At 53.3% G+C, this 21228-nt stretch overlaps 1 protein-coding gene across 1 annotated transcript; it reads left to right on the forward strand.

Annotated features, from left to right (window-relative positions):
* The first annotated feature begins 1420 nt into the window (after positions 1-1420).
* Positions 1421-20453, forward strand: SLC22A8 (solute carrier family 22 member 8). Its single transcript, XM_055583356.1, has 10 exons — positions 1421-1756; positions 13219-13322; positions 13844-13998; positions 14720-14888; positions 17134-17257; positions 17473-17588; positions 18706-18920; positions 19827-19935; positions 20072-20275; positions 20354-20453. The coding sequence occupies exons 1-10, from the start codon at positions 1421-1423 to the stop codon at positions 20451-20453; spliced, it is 1632 nt and encodes a 543-aa protein (XP_055439331.1).
* Positions 20454-21228: the final 775 nt, after the last annotated feature.

Genomic DNA, 21228 nt, shown 5'->3' on the forward strand with positions numbered 1-21228 from the left:
AAAGCCCATCCAATGAGCATGGGGATGGAAGGCGGGTGAGTGTTCCCCAGGATCTGAGACGCAGATAGGGGAGCCCTGACTGCCCCAGGAGCCCTGGGGGTGACAGCCCTGAGCCCTCAGGGGCAGACACAGGTGACATTTCCTGCCTGGATATACCCTGACAAGAGGCACCAGGGAGGGGGAGCCGGTGCCCTGCGGCGTACTGTCCACTCACGGGCAGTAATCCTTCTCTCATTGGCTCTTCTCAGCTCTGATTCTTCAGACCATCAGCTCAGAGAAGACCCTGGGCCCTCAGGACTCAAGCCGGCCCCCCAACCCCAGCCCCCAACCCCTCCCGCCCAGACCACCCAGCCCTCTGTCCTGCCAGCAGTCCCACTCGGCTCAGCCATGCCACCACCCCAGCCTCTACCGGGGCAGTCCTCTGAGGAAAGCTGGGCTTAGTGGGTCCACAGCACCCCCCTGCCGGTGTCATTAATCCCCAAAGAAAGTCAAACATTAGCCTGGGCAAACAGCTTACGCCTTATATAATCCCCCCCGGGGGAAGGCGCAAACACAGCTTGTTGGAGCTCAACTGCCAAACCACAGCAGCTGCCAGATCTGGGACAGAGCAGGGCTCCAGCCACAGCGACCACCAGCCCCACCAGAGGGAGCAGCCAGGCTCAGCTACCAGGTGAGGAGGGGCAGAGGCCCACCATGCCCCAGCCCCCAGGAACCCCGGAAAGGCCCCAAGACCAGGCCCTGCTTCCTCGGTGCATCTGGCCAAGTCCCTTCAGCCCTCTGGGACCTGCTCAGGCCCTTTCAGCTGCTCAGCTATGGTGTGCCAGCCCCAGGAGACAGGCAAAAGCAGGAGGCACTGGGCTTGGGGAGACCTTCTCAACAGGCAACCTGGGTTCTGCCAACCCTGTGTGTCTGCTCAGGGCCACCAAGAATCCTTCCACTTACTCCTGACCTCCATCCTGGGTGGCCCACATCCAAGACCGAACCCCTTGGTCCCCATGGTGTGGCCTGCACTGCCCCATGCCTGCAGCAGGTGTGACCAGGCTGGCTGGACACACACTCCCACCCACAAGTCCCCACACGCACATCCGAACTCATACAGTTGTGCCCTGACACTCCAGCCTCCCTGTGCCCATCTCTGCAGACACCACTCGGGACACACCCCACCCCTGCGACCCCACGTCTGTACACGCAGTCGGGGACGCCTTCACCCACACCTAACTCCGTGGGTGCACACAGCTGATCCCCACGTCCTTACAGACGTCCACATACACGGGCTCACTCACGCACCTGGGCTCACCTTCCCACCTGTGCTTCCACACCCATCCGCCTGCCCCCCCACCCCCATCACCTCACATGCACACATCCCTTTCTCCGGCCTGGTGCCCCCCGCCCGCAGCCCTGGCTCATCCTGCCCAGCACCATGACTTTTGCCGAGCTTGTGGACCGCGTGGCCAGCAACGGGCCGTTCCAGTTCCTGCACACGGTCCTGCTGGGCCTCCCCATCCTCGGCATGGCCAACCACAACCTGCTGCAGATCTTCACAGCTGCCACCCCCATCCACCACTGCCGCCCTCCACCCAACGCCTCCGCGGGGCCCTGGGTGCTCCCCATGGGCCGGAACGGGAAGCCTGAGATGTGCCTCCGTTTCGCATATCCATCCAACGCCAGCCTGCCCAATGACACCCAGGGGGCCACCGAGCCCTGCCTGGATGGCTGGACCTATGACGCCAGCTCCAGGGACTCCATCGTGGCTGAGGTATGACTGGAGGCCCGGCCTCTCCCTCTGCTGAGAGTCAGCACCGCACACTCGTGGACAGGGGGGCAGGTGGGGGCCCCAGTCTCCCTAGGACCCGGGGACAGAGCTCTGGGCAGGCAGGGAGGAAGGACCTGGGTGCAGAGGACCAAAAGGTCCTGTCTCTTCACATTCAGAGTATAAACAGCCCATTCTATGCCAGGCATGGTGCCAAGCTCTGGGGAATCAAAAATGCACCATCCCTGTTCCCACGGGGTCCACAGTCTAGCAGGGTTAACATCAATTAACGAGAGTACCACACAGGAAATGTCAGATTACAACTTTAAAGTACTTAAGGTTGTGACCTGAGACTACAGCCTAGCCCTAGGCTGGGGGCAGGGACCGGGGGTTGGCGGAGCAGGGGGGATCCCCCTACAGAAGGGACCCCGGGCTGAGATAAGAGAATCCAGCAAGAGTTAGCCAGGCAATGGAGGAAAGGAGGAAAATTCCATCTTGTGCCAAGGCCTCAAGGTGGAACAGTGTGTGGAGCAGGGGATGGACGGAGGGGAGGGTTGGAACGTACCTGAGTAGACCCAGAAAACATGCCCTCCACTCTGGCAGTCAGTCGTGTGTGCACCTCCATTCATTCACAGCTCATTTATCCACAGACTCTTTTACCTGCCATCTATGGGAATTACAGAGTTAAATCAGGCTCTTCAATGAACTGGAGACTATGGTCAGATGAAGAGAGGGGAATGGAAACTGGCATTTATTGAGGATCTACAACTAATCTGGCATATCTTAGTGTTTGCCTGACACTGTCTCCCACAATTTGATCCCTGCAATGATATTCTGCTGAAGGTGATTCTATCTCCTTTTTCAGATTAAAAAAAAAAAACCAAGGCTCAGCGAAAGGAAGGGAAAATTCAGTGCCATAGAGGTGGTCAGCTTCAGAACTGGAACTTTAAAATGAAAAATGCATACTAGGCACAGGGAGGCAAGCATTTGTGGCAGTACAAAAGATAGAGGAACCGCAGGATTCTAGGGAGGCTTCCTGGAGAAGGTGGCATCTGAAAAGTGAGCAGAGGCCAATGTTTTCATTCTTCCCTTGGGGACCATGAGACCCCTGAGGGCAAGAGCTTTCTTTTGCCCCGTTAGAAGAGATGTATTTCAAAGTATTTACTCGGTGTTCATCCTGTGCTGGGCACGTTATGAGCACAGGCTCCTGGAATCCCAGGAGATGACATCTTAGTGAGGGAAGTATTGTTGGTACCTTCAGTTCATAGGCCAAGGATCTGAGGCTCAGCTGGGTTCAATGACTTTCCCAGGATCACATATGGGACCTGGCAGAGAAGAGATTTGAACCCAGGGCCATCTTTGTTCAGAATCTATGATTGCTGTTCATTTGTTTAGTGAATTTCTATTTTATTTCTATATAAGGCACTGACTGCGTGCAAGGCATTGTCCTAAGTGCGTCATAAATATTAACCCTTCCAACCTTCCTGATATTATAAGATGTTAATGATAAGCCCATTGCTGTGATGGGGAAACCGAAGCACAGAGAGTTTAAGTAGCTTGTTTAAGGTCGTACCACTAGTAAGAGGCAGCTGCAGGGTCTGAAGCTGGGCCCCTGACCCCAGGGCCGTGCTCCCAGCCATCACTTCTGCTGACTCTCATAGTCCCAGATACTTCCTCCCTGTCACACGCACTTTTTCTCCCCGGCACCAAGCACAGTGCCTAAAATACATCCAACCAACATGTATGGACAGCTACACGCATCAGACTGAGGACACAAAGTCAAAGAACTCATGAGCCCGGCCTGCCCTCCTTTAGCTCACCTCCAGTGGGGAGGCAGACCCATCCTTCCAGGGTGACCAGAAGCCAGGTAGGGTTAGGCAAGCTTCCCAGGGCAGAGGTTTTCAGCTGCTTTGCTGTATCCCCAGGAGCTGGAACAGTGCCTGGCACAAAGAGGTCCTCTGTGAAACAAATATTTGTGTAATGAATGGATACAAGCTTTTATAAACTCAGGGTACTCTGGGAGCCCGGAGGAGGGCATGGAATCTGCCTGGAGGGGGAGCCCAGGAGGGCTTGCTGGAGTCTGCAGCACCTGCCCTGAGTGTAAAGGAGGGGTAGGGATTAGGGGGCAGGCTGAAGCAGGCAAGTGCATCCCAGGCAAAAGGAGCAGTGTGCGTGGTGTCAAACACACAGTTATAGAAGCATAAAGAGAGCAAGACAGTCAGGACTGCAAAAGACAAAGAAGGCTGGAGAGGCAGGCAGTGGGGTGTGGAGGCCATGGATGCAGGAAGGAGGAGGGCCTGGTTTGGATGCTGAGGCGAAGGTGCTGCCTCTGTCCCGAAGATAACGGGAACCACTGAATGGTGTTAAGCAGGAGTGTGACCTGCTCAGATCACCTGCTAAGGGCGGTCACTCTGACCACAGGGTGGACAGCAGCTTAGGGAGTGTTTTAGTCCAGCGGCTGGGAGACCCATGAGCCGGTTGCCTTTGGGACCCAGGACCATGACGACAGACATCAGGGATAGGTGGAATAAACACCAGGAAGGGTAGGGAGTCAGAATCTCTGGGACTTGGAACCTGAGTGGCTATAAGGGTGAGGGACAAGCGTGGGCAGTGCATGGGAGTCAAAGATGTTCTGATACCTGTAAGTTAAGTTTCCGGGTGTATGGGCAACTTGCTGTACCTCAAGCCAGAACAGAGCCTACTAAGGAAACAAAAAATCCTCCAGGGAGCAATGAAATAATAGCCGTGAAATAATACCCCTTACTCTGTGCTCACTCCATGCCAGAAGGCGCTAAGCACTTTGGTCATATGGACTCGTTCAATCCTCACAACAGCCCTCTGGGTTATGTCATTTTGGGGGCTTCCCTTGTGGCTCAGCTGGTAAAGAATCTGCCTGCAATGCGCAAGACCTGGGTTTGACCCCTGGGTGGAGATGATCCTCTGAAGAAGGGAAAGGCTACCCACTCCGATATTCTGGCCTGGGGAACTCCATGGTCTATATAGTCCATGGGGTCACACAGAGTTGGACACAACTGAGCGAATTTCACTTCACTATGCCATTTTTGCAGAGGAGGAAAGCAAGGCACAGGTTACTGGCCCAAGACACCACGTCTGATAAATGCTGGAGCTGAGAGTCAAATGCAGGCAGCAGAACTCCAGAGCCCCCTCTCTCCCTCCCCCACCCCCTGCTCCTGGGGACCGCATCCCCCAACCACTGCACCCTGGGCTAGGTGCTAGGAAGCTCTCAGTGAGTGCTGGGTGAAGGCCATACCGGCAGGAGGGACTTAGTGCTGACTGTTGGGAAGCTGCTTCCCCTCCAGGGGGCACACCTCGAGCTTCAGGGAGCCCAGCCAAGAGCAGACCTTGCAGGTCTTGTATTCGGTCAAGCATCAGCTCTCATCCATGCCAGTTGAGTTCCTAGCCACCCTTCTGGCAGTCAGAGCCGTATGAATCTACATCCCAACCCAGCGCAGGGTTTCACCAGGTCTCGCGGGTCTGCCCCTCTTCTCCTGGCCAGGCGCAGGCTCCCTGAGGACGCTCAGCCAGGAGACCCCACAATCGGGATCCCTGCCCAGTCAGTGGCCAGATCCACCCAAGTGCTGGTACCAGCCCAGCATGGTCTGACTTTTCTGTCTGTGGCTCAAGCCCATGGCAAATCCATGCTCCATCTACTTGCAGTGGGATGGGTTTCTGGGCCCCCACTGTGCAGAGGCACCTAGGGTTCACCCAGGGGTAGGTCTCTGGGGTGGAGGCCAGGCCTGGAGGTGCCGGCCCTGGGGGGAGGGCGGTCATGAGCAGTGTCTGCAGCCAGCTCGGTCCAAGTGACCCTGTTTAGAAGGCACGGGGCCATCTCCCAGGTGGACTGCGCTTGACTGAGAGCCAGCGCCAAGCAACAGAGTTCACGTCCTGACTCTGCCATTCAGTGGGGATGTTACAACCCCAGAAGTCTTGGTTTCCTCATCCGTAAAATGGGGTAAGAAAGCAACTGAACTTTAAAAGAGATAATGCAAGATCAGCATTAGCACGGGGCCTGGAGCCTGCCGGGCGTTCGACTAATGTTCACCGCCGCTTTTGCTGTTACAGTCGTTAATAGAGATGTCCTTAGAAGGAGGGGGTTAGTCCCCTTCAAAGAGTAAAATGGGAATCAGCTGCCACAGCTCTTCCAGGCTCACCCAGGCCCCCACCCAGCACAAACCTCCACGCAGGGCCCCTCTCCACCCCCACAGCTGGGGCCCTGATGAGTCATCTCCCTCCCCATCTCAGTCCCCTCATCTGTAGAATGGGATCATAAGGAACTTCCCTGTGGAGGGGGTGAGGGTGGGAGGACCACACTGGGTCCAGTCAGGAGCACGGGACTTTGCCTCCCCCGCTCTGATCCCATAAGCTCCCCTGGCAGAGGTGCCCACACATTCCTTTCTCTGGGTTCAGCAGAAACCAGGTTGGAATTTTTCAGAAGGAGCTTTAGTAGCACATTAAGAGGAAACAAAGGCCTTTCTTTGAAGTCTGGAGAGTGTGGGGCATGTGGGTTGTGGTTTCTGGGTTCCCTGGACAGGAGCCATAGGCCACAGCTTTCACACCACAGAACCCAGACCTGTGGGTGCCCAGCTCAGCCTGGCGGCTCCTGAAGGCCTGGGTCTGGCCTTGGATGGGCAGGCCCTCCCTCTGAGGTACCTGTGATTCCTCTCTGGGCCTGGAGTCTTCCTGTCCTCTCTCCAGAGCCACAGAAATTCTATTGCCCACACAGGTCCCTGGAGGCCCCAAGTCAGCAGCTGGAGAAGCAGAGAAGCTGCTCAGTGGTCCCCCAGAAGTGGGTCTCGCTCTGTGAGGTTGCCCTGCTGAGTCTCTGGTCTTCCTCCATCTCGACCTCCGAATCCTCAGGCTGCCCACCTCCTAGGCCACCTGTCTATCTCTTGTCTCCAGCTGAGCTCCTGCTTCACCCCTACTTGCTCGCCCCAGACCCTGCCCTTGGTACCCCTCCTATCCGAGGATAGGTATCCCCTATCTTAGCCTCCAATCTGACTCCCGGGTAAAGATTAGGGGGCCCCACCCCAGCCACATGTCTGGGCCAGTCTGACCTCCCCTCCATGGCGGGCCTCACCTAGGAAACTGTGATCCTAGGCAGGAGGAGCTCCGGAGCCATCCCATGGGCTCTCCAGGGTCACTGAGTGCTCCACAAGCACCTACTTTGTGCAGGGCCCTGGGCTGGTACTTTGCATTCCTTCTTTTGAAACCCTTCAAATCTTCTTTTGTGGCCAATGTGAATGTCAGGCGTCCCAGGTGGCGCAGAGGTAAAGAATCTGTCCGCCAATGCAGGAGGCGCAAGAGACTTGGGATCCCTGGGTCAGGAAGGTCCCGTAGAGGAGGAAATGGCATCCCACTCCAGTATTGCCTGGAGAATTCCATGGACAGAGGAACCTAGTGGGCTACAGTCCATGGGGTTGCAAAGAGTCGGACACAACTGAGCGACTGAGCACTGTGAATGTCACCCCTTTTTACAGAAGAATACACTAGGCTCAGATCAAAAAGGTGATTCTCACAGCCATGAGAGTGAAGTCAAGCTTTTACAGCAAAAGGGTCGGGGGTCCTGACTCCAGAATCCATACCCTTTCTGTTGCATCACATGTCCCTGTGAGCACAGGCTTTACAATGACCTGTGACAATAATAATAAAACAGCTATTCCATAGAGGGCCAACTGTTTGCCCCAGTATAGTGCTGGGTGCTCTTCCTTCTTTATTTTTTTTACAAGTCTGAGAAGTAAGTATTAGTATTACCCCCATTGGCTCAGATGGTAAAGAATCTGCCTGCAGTGAGGGAGACTCAGGTTCGATCCCTGGGTCAAGAAGTTCCCCTGGAGAAGGGAATGGCAACCCACTCTAGTATTCTTGCCTGGAGAATCCCATGGACAGAGGACCCTGGCAGGGTACAGTCCACGGGGTCACAAAGAGTCGGACACGACTGAAGTAACTTAGCACGCACGCAGGCACACACACACACACAGATGAGGAGACTGAGTCACAGAGAGGTTAAGTAACTGGCCCAGGAACACACAGCTACTACAGAACAGAGCTGAAGATGCAAATCCTTCAGAGTCTTACCAGGTAGCTGGCCCTCTGGCCCCTGTGTCCCAGGGTTGGTTCTATTAGAGGCCCAAGAGTAGATAGAGCCATGGCAATTCTCCCCAGGTCTGAACTGGGTCTAAAGGGCCCCCAATCTAGGGAAGTGTGTTCCCCCTGTCTTCTCTCTGGGGTAAGTATGGACCATGTGTGCAGTCCCCTGGCAGAGTCAGTCCATACAGACCCAGCAGGAGCCCCATCCTTCCTTGATCGCCCATGGCTTGCCCTGACTTTTTTTTTTCAAAACCAACACACAGTTATTATCTCACAGTTTCCAAGGGTCAAAATCTGGGTCCAGCTTAACCGGATGCTCTGCGTGGGTCTCACAGACTGCAGTCAAGACGTCAGTCAGGCTGCATTTCTTCCTGAGTTTGGCCTCTTCTGAGGTCTCCCTGCCCATGCTTGTTTGCCCTGACCTTTTATGATACGCCTTCTACTCTGTCCTCCGAGAGGCCTCCTGGCCCGTGATTTTGCTGCCCCTCCAGCTCCTGAGCCTGTCCCTCACCCTTTGAGCCTGAAGTCAGGCCAGCGCACTTGGCTCTGGCCTCAGCCACCTCCCCAGCGATGACTCTGACCCACCCCACGCCAGTGTCTTACAGCAGCGCACAACCACAGCTCCCTGCACGGAGCCTCCCTCTGGCAGCTCGGGACTCAGAGCAAAGCACACGTCAGGGAGCGGTGGTCAAGGGCACTAGCTAGGGGTCCACAGACCTGAGTTTGAGTCTCTGCCTTGAAATGAACCGAGCTGTACTTGGGCAAGTTGCTTACCCTCTGAGCTTCATGTTCTTTGTCAATAAACTGGAGATAATGATAATTCATAGGATTAGTATGGCATCATTTGCAAAGCTTGCTTCTGAGCATAGTAGGCCCTCTGTTTTCCTCCCACCACCTTTCTGGTTATACATCACTCAGGAAGACATGGCAGTGAGCTTCCTGTTCTTCCCTTCCTAAACCCAGCTCCCTAAGGAGTAATCATTCCAAGAAAGGAAAAAGAAGGCCAAGAATGGAGGATATGATATTGGGAGCAAAATCTCTATGTGGAGCTGCCAAAAGCTGATAGGCAAGAGGCCAGCCCAGGCCATGCCAAGGGCGAGATAGAAGCTGGGTGTCAGCCCCCTCCAATTGTGGTTACTGTTTGTGCTCTGTGTCTCATCAGTAAACTGTGTATGTTGTTGTTTAGTCACTTAGTCACATCCAACTCTTTTGTGACCCCGTGGACTGGAGCCCCTCCATGGGATTTCCCAGGCAGGAATTCTGGAGTGGGTTGCCTTCTCTAGGAGGTCTTCCCAACCCAGGGATCGAACCCACATCTCCTACATTGCAGGCCGATGCTTTAACCACTGAGCCACCAGGGAAGTTCCCATTGATTATTCCTTGGACAAATATTGACATTTTCTGTGCACCAACTACTCTGCTAGCTGCTAGGGATAAAGAGTCCTCCAACGAGACATCTCTGCCCTCGGCAAAGTTATGGCAGTAAATAGGCAGGCATCACACTGCGTGACCTGTGTCCTCTTAGAGGAGAGGACAGACGCGTGGAAGAAGGAATGAGGACACTGCAAGTCTGGATGTGCTTCTCAGACATTTATCTGTTTCACAAATATTTGCCGACTCCCTGCTTGTGTCAGGCACCCAGAAACACATGTTCCCAGCACTCGGAGTTAGATGATCTTGACATGTTTCAAAGGGCTGACAACCTTGCTAGAATAAGGGAAGATAAGCACAAAAGCAAAGAGGAACAGCAGAGCCTGAAGCTACCGCAGAATCACTAGTATAACCCGATTAAAACCGCAGAGCCCACACAGTACCAGAACTCTCTCTAGACACCCACTGGCCTACTCCCTGCACACCCCCTCACTTCCTCCTTTACTCTTTTCCCTCTTCCACTCCCATACACATACCCTGCAGGCTCTCTTTCCAGCCAGAATGAGCCCACTGGGTTTGCGGGCCAGTGCCAGCCACTCAGAGTCAGCCGGAGGACCTGGAGGCTTTGCCCTTCCCCAAACTCCCTAACTTCCCGCGAAGAAAGTGAAAAGAGCTCCCTGGGGTGCGTGGTTCTTTCTCCACACTGTTTTACATCCAAAACATTTTCATGCAGCATTTCCAGCAAATGAGATTCTTCGCTTCATTACACAAGTAATTCGGGATGACTGGACCAAGGGTGCATGTCGGGGATTAGCAGGAGATTAGGCCAGACAGGTGGGCAGGAGTCAGAGCTGGAGGGCTTCATAAATCTGTGTTAATAGAGCTTTCTGTTTAACCAGAGAGCAGGAGAAAGCCAGTGAGTGCCCTAGACAAGGCAGCAACTCTGGTTTTATTGGGGAAAGAATGAATAGGAAGGACTGAGGCTGAAGGCCATCAGAGGATTGTCCTGATAATCCTCTCTGGGCTCAGGTTCCTCAACTGTCAGATGAAGATGCCAACAACTCTACGTCATAAGGTTGTTGTGATGACTGAAAAAACTAAGGCATGAAAAGACAGTGCCTGGTGTGGAGCAAGCCCTCAATAAATACTATTCTTTTTTTAATCTATTTTATTGAAGTATAGTTGATTTACAATGTTGTGTTACCGATGGACAGAGGAGCCTCGTGGGCCTCAGTCCATAAAGTCGCAAAGAGTCCCACACGACTGAAGCAATTTAGCACACAGCACGCACGTTAATTTCTGCTGTGCAGCAAAATGACTCAGTTCTCCATATATACATTCTTCTTCCCATTTTTCCATGTGGTTTATCCCAGGATATTGAATATACAGTGCTATACAGTAGGACCTTGCTACTTATCCATTCTTTATATAATAATTTGCATCTGCTAATCGTAAACTCCCCACCTCCCCATCTCTTCCCCACCTCCCTCCACAACCACAAGTCTGTTCTCTGTGTCTATGAGTCTGCTTCTGTTTCGTAGACAACTTCATTTGTATCAGATTTTAGAGTCCACATAGAAGTGATATCATATGATACTTGTCTTTCTCTTTCTGACTTTTTCACTTAGTGTAATTGTCTCTAGGTCCATCTGTGTTGCTGCAAATGGCGTTGTTTTGTTCTTTTTTGTGGCTGAGTAGTATTCCTTGTATATATACACTATATCTTCTTTATCCATCCGTCAGTGGGCATTTAGGTTGCTTCCATGTTTTGGCTAGAGAAGGCAATGGCACCCCACTCCAGTACTCTTGCCTGGAAAATCCCATGGATGGAGGAGCCTGGTAGGCTGCAGTCCATGGGGTCGCTAAGAGTTGGATATGACTGAGCAACTTCACTTTCACTTTTCACTTTCATGCATTGGAGAAGGAAATGGCAACCCACTCCAGTGTTCTTGCCTGGAGAATCCCAGGGACGGGGGAGCCTGGCGGGCTGCCGTCTATGGGGTCGCACAGAGTCGGACACAACTGAAGTGACTTAGCAGCATGTTTTGGCTATTGTGAATAGTGCTGCTATGAAGGGGTACATGTATCTATCAAATTATAGTTTTGTCCAGATAAATGCCCAGGAGTGGGATTATTGGATCATGTGACAACTTTTTATTTTTAACTTTTTGAGGAATACTCATACTGTGTTCCATAGTGACTGCACAAATTTAATTTCCCACCAATGATGTAGGAGGTTTCCCTTTTCTCCACACCCTTTCCAGCATTTGTTATTTGTAGACCTTTTAATGATGGCCATTGTGACTGATGTGAGGTGATACCTCGTTGCAGTTTTGGTTTGCATTTCTCTAATAATTAGCAATGTTGGAGCATCTTTTCATATGCCTGTTGGCCAACTGTATGTCTTCTTTGGATCTTGTGCCCATTTTTCGATTGCGTTGTTTGTGTTTTGTTATTGAGTTGTGTGAGCTGTTCACGTATTTTGGAAATGAAGTCCTTGTCAGTCTCATCGTTTGCAAATATTTTCTTCCAGTCCATAAGCTATCTTTGCATTTTGTTTATGGTTTCCTTTGCTGTATGAAAGCTTGTAAATTTCATTAGGTCCCATTACTTTTATTTCTACTGAATATTGGCTGTTGTTCTTAATCCAAGCATACGAGGATGGTGTCTGCACTAAAATAGCAGTAGTGGAAATAGAAGAATCCAGATTCAAGAACTACTAAAGGATTTCCCTAGTGATCCAGTGGATAAGACTGTGCTTCCACTGCAGGGGCACAGGTTTGATTCCTTTCAGGGAACTAAGATCCCACATGCTGCTGGAGCAGACAGAAAAGAAGAAAGAAATATTAAAAAGTTAGAAACTGGAGGATCAAGCAATTGTAACATGGGAGAAAGTGAAGTCGCTCAGTCATGTTCGACTCTTAGCGACCTCATGGACTGTAGCCTACCAGGCTCCTCTGTCCATGGGATTTTCCAGGCAAGAGTACTGGAGTGGGTTGCCATTTAGGAAGGAGTCAAAAAAGGCTGCCGATCACTGTGATTCCGACCTTACAGGGAGAGGGTAACGAGTGTCATTGACTCTACCTTCCAGATAGAGATTTCAAGTAGACAGCTAAATCGTTGGGTCTCAAGGGCAGAAGAAAGGTTGGGCTAAAGAGAGGGATTTGGAGTCTTCACCATAAAATAGTCATTGAAGTCACAGAAGCAGATGATATTTCCTGGGAAAGTGAATAAAAAGAGGAAGATCCAAGAGGAACCCTGGGGAACCCTCAAGGGATAGAGAGAAAGAAGACCACAGAGGGAGATAAAGAAGGAAGACCAGGGGGAGGGAGAGGTCAGCGGGGTCAGGGGCTGCCAAAGGGAAGTCAGGTCGGGACCCAGAAGGTTCCATTGGGTTTGGAGAGCAGAGTTTCAGTGGCGTGGTGGGGACAGACTTGGGAAATGAGTGGGACATAAGGACGGGTAACAGCAAGGATGGTTCCTTGTTCCCGAGATTTGGCTTTGAAGGGAAGAGAGAAATGGAGTGAACGTGGAAGGGAAGAGGGCTCTAAGATGGAGAGACTGGAGCACATGCAAATGCAGATGGGGAGGAGTCTGGAGAGGCAGAGAGAGAAAGAGAGACGCAGGTGTGGGCTGGAGGAACGTCCCCTGGAGAAGAGAGGGTGCGGGCAGAGGGACCCGCTTTGAGTGTGAGAGGCTGGGGAGCAGACACACAGGGAGCCACTGGACTCGGGTGAGCCTGCGGAGCTTGAGAACAGACCTGGGTGTGTGACAGCTGAAGTGACCAGAAGCCGTATGGCAGACCACACACGCTGAAGGGCCATTCTCCTTTCACAGCCACAGGGCAGGGACCCAAGGAGCCCCAGGCCAGGCCTAAGGGGATAAGCTAGGGGAACCCAAGCGAGGGCACTGGGAGAGGGAGTGCACACTCGGGGCCCAGGCTGAGCGGGCTGGACTGAGCTGCCTGGCCCCCTCTCTCTCCCGTGCAGTGGGACTTGGTGTGCAAATCCAACAAACTGAAGGAGCTGGCCCAGTCTATCTTCATGGCAGGCATACTGATTGGCGGGCTCGTGCTGGGAGCCCTGTCTGACAGGTGAGATGCAGGGGCCCTGCAGTGGGGGCCCAACCCATGGAGACCCCCTCACCCCCTCTCTGTACCACCCATGTACTCCCAAAGAGGCAAAGAGCTGGGGAGGTGGGCAAGAGGGTCCCTGCTGTGCGGCCAGCCCCTTCCAGGGCCACTGCCTACCCTCTGCCCTCAAACTTCTACAACTTGAGTCTTCCAGCCTCCCCAGACCTGGGGCCCCAGCCTCAAGATGTGGCCGTGGAGGTGGACGGATGAATGGCTTGGAGAGGAGTGGTCCTTTGAACCCTGTTCAGGCAACTAAGCTGGGGGTAGAGGAGATCACTCATTAACTCAAACATCTAACTGCAAACTTGTCAACAAAAATAGCAATTACCAGCAAGGCTCTGTCCCGGGAGGGAGTTACATGCCCTGCCTGGCCCTTTGGGAGGTGGAGGGGTGGGATCCAGCCCTTTGCCCTGAGGCCTGCAGAGTCACTCTCCTTGGCTGGCTCACAGCCGCTAACATCCCTCTTCTTCTTCGAGCTGCAGGTTTGGCCGCAAGCCCATCCTGACCTGCAGCTACCTGCTGCTGGCGGCCAGCGGCTCAGGCGCAGCCTTCAGCCCCACCTTCCCCACCTACACAGTCTTCCGCTTCCTGTGTGGCTTCGGCATCTCAGGCATTACCCTGAGCACCGTCATCTTGAGTGAGCCACAGGGGGAAGGGGCAGGGACCAAGAATTTGGGAAGCAGCCAGCCTGAAGCTGAGAGTGGGGTCTGGGCCCGGCTCAGCACCGGGTGGCCTTGGTCAAGCCAGGCACTACCCCTCTCAGGACCCCAGAGGCCCACTCTGAACAAAAGAAGCATAATAGCAGCAGCTTCAATACTGAGGACTTACCCTGGCCTGGCACCTGCCAGGTACATGATCTCGTTCAGTCCACACACACAAGTAGATTAAAAACAAGGGAACTCATCTGCCACTGGAAAGGCAGTCAAGAATGTGGGCTAGGGGGACTTCCCTGGTGGTCCAGTGGTTAGGAAGCCACCTTGCCATGCAGAGGACATGGGTTCCATCCCTGGTCAGGGAACTAAGATCCTGCATGCCTTGGAACTACTGAGCCCAGTGCTCTGGAGCCCAAGAGCCACACTAGAGAGCCTGAGCACCTCAAAGAAGATCCCATGTGCTGCCACCAAGGCCTAACACAGTCAAATTAAAAAAAAAAAAAATGTGGGCTTGGAAATCAGACAAACCTACATTTGAGTCCTGCCTCTTGAGCCTCAGTCATAGCATCTCTAAAATGGGGGTGATGAAACTTTAGAGTCAGGGTCAGATCAAGCGGCCAGTAGGGGACAGGAACTGATACCCCTTCTCTGGAGGTGCCCAGGACCCACAAGGGTCTTAACCAGGTCCTTGGGCTCCTCCTGCAGATGTCGAGTGGGTGTCCACCCGGATGCGGGCCGTCAAGTCGATTGCAGTCGGTTACTTCTACACCTTTGGACAGTTCATTCTGCCCGGCCTGGCCTATGTCATTCCACAGTGGCGCTGGCTCCAGCTAACCGTGTCCATTCCCTTCTTCGCCTTCTTCCTGTTGTCCTGGTACGTGGCCCCTCTTCTTCAGCGCCCCTCCTTGGGCCTGCCAGGATCAAATAGGAGGAGCTCATGCCGGACCAGGCTGGCTGATTCTGTCTTCCTAAGACACCCTGAGACGGTCAGGAAGGGGGTTCCTGGGAGAAGGAACTGCACACAGAGGTGTGCCTCTGGAGGAAGCGCCCGGGGGGGACCCAGGGCAGTAGAAAACGAGGGTAAGTTGACGTGGTTGGGTGGGGAGCAGGCCAGAAAGCAGAGAGGCCTCAGCTTTACATGGAGGAATAGAGAATGCCTCTGAAGATGCATGGGATGCTGAAAGGCCTGACCAAACTTCTGTTTGTAACAGAGTCACACAGAAGGGCAGACCCAAGCAGGGGGATGAGAATAAGAGGGAGGTGACTGTGTGGGAAGGTGGGGCTTGGGGCATTTTGAAGGAAAAGTCCTTAGAGTCTGGGGACTCCTGGATTTGCGGTATAAAGGAAAGGAAAGCTGGAACTTCCCCGGTGGTTCAGTGGTTAAGATTCTGTGCTTCCACTGCAGGGGGCACGGGTTCCATCCCTGGCTGGGGAAGTTCCACGTGCTGAACAATGTGGCCAAAAAAAGGAAAAGAAAGCTCCAACTTGAGAACCTGGGAGAATCGAGGAGTCTGCTTCAATGATGAAGATGGGAAACCAAATTGTGGGTGGTAGTTGATAGCAGGACCCAAAGAATAGGAAATATTGAACAAACTCAGGAGCAGAAATGAAGTCTTGGAGAACCCTTCATCCAGCACTTACTATATGTGAGGCCCTGTTCTGGGCATCAGTCCACATCATCCTGATGCTTACAGCATCTGTGTGTGAAGGGTGCATTAGTATTCCCATTTTACAGATGAGTAAACAGAGGTTCAATGAGGTGAAGCAATCTCTGAAGGTTGTGCAAAAAGACACAGGACTGGAATGGGGCCTCCATTTGAAAATGAAAATAAGCTCCCAGGCAGATGGACAATCTTGCAGTGAGAGAGACGGTCGGAGGGTCTGGGGTGAAGCTGGGCATGTCCACAGCCTAGGATGGGAGCTGAGAGTTAGGAGGCAAAATAAGGGTCAGCAGGCCCCTTCATTGTGTGACTCGAGACAAGCTTCACCCATTCTAAGCCTCAAGATTTTCCTAGGCAAAGTGGAGATACTAATGCCTCTCACCCAGAGCCTGGTCCATAGAAAGGTTCACTAATTGTCATTATTTTCCGGAAGAGCGGGATGGAATCTAGACCCTGGCTATGGGGTTTGGGAGGAAGTCATGGATCATTCTGGTAGGTGCAGGCTCAGAAAACTATCAGGGCAGAAACAAGACCACAAGACCAGAAGGGCAGGTAGCAATGAGCCCAGTAGGCTGCCACTACCAGCTGGGCCAAAGGTCTGAGGCCAGGAGACCAGTGTCCACTCCCCAGAGGGTCTCACTGGAGCCAGGTCCTGGGTGCCTGTGAGGGCCGCAGCTAGAGCAGACCCCACCTGGGATCAGACTTTTCCAAGCATCCCTCCTGTCTCCCCACACCTCTGCCTCCTGCATTTCTCTTCATCTTAGTGACCCTCAGGGATTGCTCAGAGTGAACCCACCCCAAAAGGACAGCCCAGGGGTGGGGGAGAATGAGGTTGGCCACACACTTGCCAACCCCAAGCTCCCCTGCTGCTCTTGCAAACCCCCCGCACCCAGCAGAGTTGGCCTTTTGCAGGGAGAACAAAAGAGTGCTTGGACCCACTCCCTAGACCACAACCCTGAGCTTAGCACTTAACCCCCTTCCTAAGATGCCCTGGGGCTATAGCCCTGCCCCAACCTTCTCCCAGGACCTGGAATTTGGCCCAAGGAAGGCTGGGTGCATGAACGTGCAAGACCCTCCAGCTGTCCAGTCTCGAAAGTGCCATCCCTTCCCCAGGCCCCACCTGCCTTGGCCTAGGACTCAAGGGTCCTAGCTCAGAAAGACACCCAAGGACAACAAACAACCCAAGTTGCAAGGCGGGTGGCAGTGGGGGGTGGGAGGGATGTAGGGGAAAGGCTCTTCTGGAAAGGGAAGAAGAGATCTCTGGAATTTGTGTTGGTTGCAGGCAGCCCAGGTGCAAAGCTTGGCCAAGTTTAAATTCCATGAAATCTGTAGTAAGGCAACTCGGGTTTCTGGGCCTCCTTCTTTCTGGCGCATGATCTCTTTCCAGCCTCTCAAAAGAGCTTCTGGCGTTGGGAGGTTGGGGGCAGGGAGACACTGTGACTTGCTTCTGGCCCTCAGGTGGCTGCCAGAGTCCATCCGCTGGATGGTCCTGTCTGGAAGATCCTCCAAGGCCCTGAAGACACTCCGGCAGGTGGCAGCTTTCAATGGGAAGAAGGAAGAAGGAAAGAAACTCAGCCTGGAGGTAGAGGCTGAGGGGGATTATGGTCTGGGGCAGGAACCCAGTCTCTGCTATTGCACTATCCGCTTCCTCTTGCCTCCATTTCCTCTGCCCATAAGCCTACCTCTGATGAGCTAAGCAAGCTTCTTTAAAGCCGCCAGGCCTGTACTGCCCTCTCTTCTTCCTGCTGCCCACCAGCTGGTCACTAATGGCACCCCTCCCCTTCCTCTGCCCCCAAGGAGATCAAACTCAACACGCAGAAAGAAGTGGCCTTGGCCAAGGCCAAGCGCAGCATAGCTGACCTGTTCCGGACACCCATCCTGCGCCGAATGACCTTCTGTCTTTCCCTGGCCTGGTAACCCACCACCCCTCCCTGCCCACACCCCAGCACCCCTGCCGAGCAGGTGTCATGAACAAGGTCTCTGACAGGCTCACCTACAGACAAGGCCTGAGTACCTGCAAGAAGAGTAGAGATATCCCCTCCTCGGAGCTGCCCCAGCCCAGCCTCAAACCCCAGAAATCCCTCACATCCCTGCCCCACAGACAGGTCCAGCCATCAGGGTCTGCTTTCCCCTGGAGTCACACCTACCTTACCCACAAGGCAGATGCTCCAAACCCCTTCACCAGCTCATATCTCACAATGTGAGCTGTGCCTCTCTGTTCTTGCCCCCCACCCCCAACTGGTCCGACTCTGCTCTCTGGGACCCCACAGAACAAGGCTAGTGCTCAGGGCTGCAAGATTTAACAATAGAAATCATGTTTCTCCTGAATCTTCTCTTTTGCCCGCCATCCCACCACTCCTTCAAAGCCCTTTCCGCAACCTGGTTCTGAGTCCCTTCTCCATCCTGGCCATCGCCACGTGGAAAGGATTCACTGTGTCCAGGAATGCTTCCCCTCAAAGATGACTCCCACAACTCTGAGAGGGAGAGAGGAGGCATCTCATTCACGAGCACAGCCCTGGGGACGTTCTCCTCCCCCATTCTGAGTGCTAGACCATTACCCAACCAAAACAGATCTTTTGCTGCCTCCTTTGGTCTGTGTTGGAGAAGGAAATGGCAACCCACTCCAGTGTTCTTGCCTGGAGAATCTCAGGGACGGCAGAGCCTGATGGGCTGCCGTCTATGGGGTCGCACAGAGTCGGACACGACTGAAGCAACTTAGCAGCAGCAGCAGCAGCAGCAGTTGGTCTCCAAGAGTCCCCCCAGGATCAATATTCTCTGGAGTCAATTATATGGCTCTTGTCACCCTACTTTAACCCACACCTATGTCAGACATAACCAATCAATCCCAGCATGCTCTCACTGAGCCCAGACGGATCAGAAGCCTCAAAACGGCACTGGAGCAGACCATACCAATCCATTGCAGCTGGGACAAGAAATGAAACTCTTCATCATCCTGTTGACCCAATGAGCAGCATGGGGAGAGGCCCCCAGCTGGCTGTGGGTCATAACTGATCACTCTCTGCCCCTCAGGTTTTCCACCGGTTTTGCCTACTACAGTTTGGCTATGGGCGTGGAGGAATTTGGAGTTAACCTCTACATCCTCCAGCTCATCTTTGGCGGGGTCGACGTCCCAGCCAAGTTCATCACTATGCTGGCCATAAGCTATCTGGGCCGGCACACCACTGAGGCTGCTCTTCTGCTCCTGGCAGGAGGGTGCATCCTGTCTCTCATCTTTGTGCCTGCAGGTGAGAAGCTGGCACTACTCCCAGAACCCTCTGAGAGAGGCTGACCTACATCTGTGGGCTTCACAGGCTGGGAGTAAGGTTCCAGGGACTCCAGTTCTGCAAGATCTTCCTCTCTCTTCCCTTCAGCAGTGCCCTGTGCTCTCTGGGGCCCAGGTTTCTCATCTAGAAAATAACTCAGCTGGGCTAGATGCTATCGATGATCCTTTCCAGACCTGACTCAGACCAGGCAGAGTATGGTGGTGTCTGCACCGTGTGCAGAATTGCATGGTCTGAGTGCCTTGGTTGCAGAAAACGAGCTTGGATGGGGAAACATCAAAGCCTAGTGACCAAGAAACACTCTGCTGTCTACTTCACCATGACCTTGGAAAAGCCAATTTTACTTTATATTGAAAAAATAAAGTAAAGTGGGGGGAGGTTCCCAGGCAGCACTTGTGGTAAGAACCTGTCTGCCAATGCAAGAGACGGAAGAAACACGGGTTCGATCCCTGGGTTGGGATCCCTGGAGGAGAGCATGGTAACTCACTCTGGTATTCTTGCTTGGAGAATCCCAGGGACAGAGTAGCCTGGTGGGCTACAGTCTATGGGGTTACAAAGAGTCAAACATGACTGAAACTACTTAGCACAGATGCACACATGGGTTAATACACCAACATCTTCCCAAAGGAACTGGACTAAAAAGATACAATAAACTACGAGAATAAGGAATCAGAGTCAGGGAAAGACCCAAAGGCAGCAGGACAGAAGCCCACATAGCCCTGGGAATAGCAGAGGGGCTATTAGTTGGCTTTAAGTTTGAATCTGAGCTTCCCAGCAACCAAAACTAAAAGGGAGAGGAGGTCTCTGAGGAGTGAGAATACTCGGAGACTCCTGAGCCCCAAGGCTTACCTTGTTTTCTTTCCTCTGCAGATTTGATGACCCTGAGGACGGTACTGGCTGTGTTTGGGAAGGGATGCTTATCCGGCTCCTTCAGCTGCCTCTTCCTCTTCACAAGCGAGCTATTCCCCACAGTCACTCGGTAGGTGCTGGGCATAGGGCTGGCCCAGCCAAAGGATACAGGGGCAGGTAGAATTGTGGACCTGATCCAGGGGTCCCAGAGCCATTCTCTGAGAATGCATGCACAGGCTGCCAACCTCTGCTCTGAACTCTCCCAGGCAAACAGGTATGGGTGTAAGTAATATGTGGGCCCGCGTGGGAAGCATGACAGCCCCCCTGGTGAAAATCACGGCGGAGCTGAAACCCTTCATCCCCAATGTCATCTTTGGGAGCATCGCCCTCCTGGGAGGCAGTGCAGCGCTCTTCCTGCCTGAGACACTCAATCGGCCCTTGCCAGAGACTATTGAGGATGTAGAAAACTGGTCAGTCCCCTGCCTCTGGCCCCAGCAGTCCTCCTCCGTGGGGAAGCCCAGGGCTTTTCCTGAGCTCTCTTTCCCTAGGTCCCTGCGGACAAAGGAGTCAAAGCAGGAGCCAGAAGCAGAAAAGGCATCCCAGAGGATCCCTCTGCAGCCTCATGAGCCAGGCCTGGACCCCAGCTGAAGGCAACAGACCCTCGTTCCCTACCCTCCACAAACAAATCCCAGCCAGGTCCTTGCCTGTCTCTGGGCTCTGAGGACACCTTGGGGAGGGCCTGGGCACATCCATGCTCCTAGGACATAGTCTTTTGAGACCTTGCAGGAGTCATCTCCACCACCTCTGGAGCCCCCTCAACCCAGCCCAGGCCAGTTCAAAGGTTTGGCCATGGGCCTTTGCACACCTCACCTTGCCCTCACCCTCCCCACAGCCCAGACCCTGCCATTCTGTCCAGCCCTTCCCCACTGGCCACTTCCCTCATTGTTTGCACCTTCTTCCCCTTCTTGTGCCCACCCCTTTCTTCAACAAGAGGTTTCAATAAATGGCAATGAAGAATTCAAGCCCTGCTGCTCAGGAACAGGGGTGGAAAAGGGGGAAGGCCCCGGTGTGGACATGCGAGCATGCAATTCTGTTCATCCACACTGGTATGCACATGCCACTGTATCCTTGCATGGCAGAACAAGGAGAGATAAAGCAAGCTTTCTGGTTTCTCTCCTTCTAAGGGCACTAATCCCATCATGAGGGTCCCAGCCCCATGACCTCATCTAAATCTAATTACCTCTCAAAGACCCTACCTCCTACTACAGCCACATTGTTGTTCAGTCACTAAGTTGTGTCTGATTATTTGCAAAGCCATGGACTGCAGCACACAAGGCTTCCCTGTCCTTCACTATCTCCCAGAGTCTGCACAAACTCATGCCATGGAGTCAATGATGCCATCCAACCATCTCATTTTCCGTCA

Source organism: Bubalus kerabau, chromosome 5 (assembly GCF_029407905.1).
Source record: "Bubalus kerabau isolate K-KA32 ecotype Philippines breed swamp buffalo chromosome 5, PCC_UOA_SB_1v2, whole genome shotgun sequence".
NCBI classification, from domain to species: domain Eukaryota; kingdom Metazoa; phylum Chordata; class Mammalia; order Artiodactyla; family Bovidae; genus Bubalus; species Bubalus kerabau.

Excerpts from the sequence above, each read along its gene's own strand:
- SLC22A8 (XM_055583356.1), top strand. The coding sequence starts at position 1,421 with ATGACTTTTGCCGAGCTTGTGGACCGCGTGGCCAGCAACGGGCCGTTC. Across the intron at positions 13,323-13,843 it reads CTGGGAGCCCTGTCTGACAG|GTTTGGCCGCAAGCCCATCC; the intron begins GTGAGATGCAGG and ends TTCGAGCTGCAG. Across the intron at positions 18,921-19,826 it reads TCTCATCTTTGTGCCTGCAG|ATTTGATGACCCTGAGGACG; the intron begins GTGAGAAGCTGG and ends TTTCCTCTGCAG.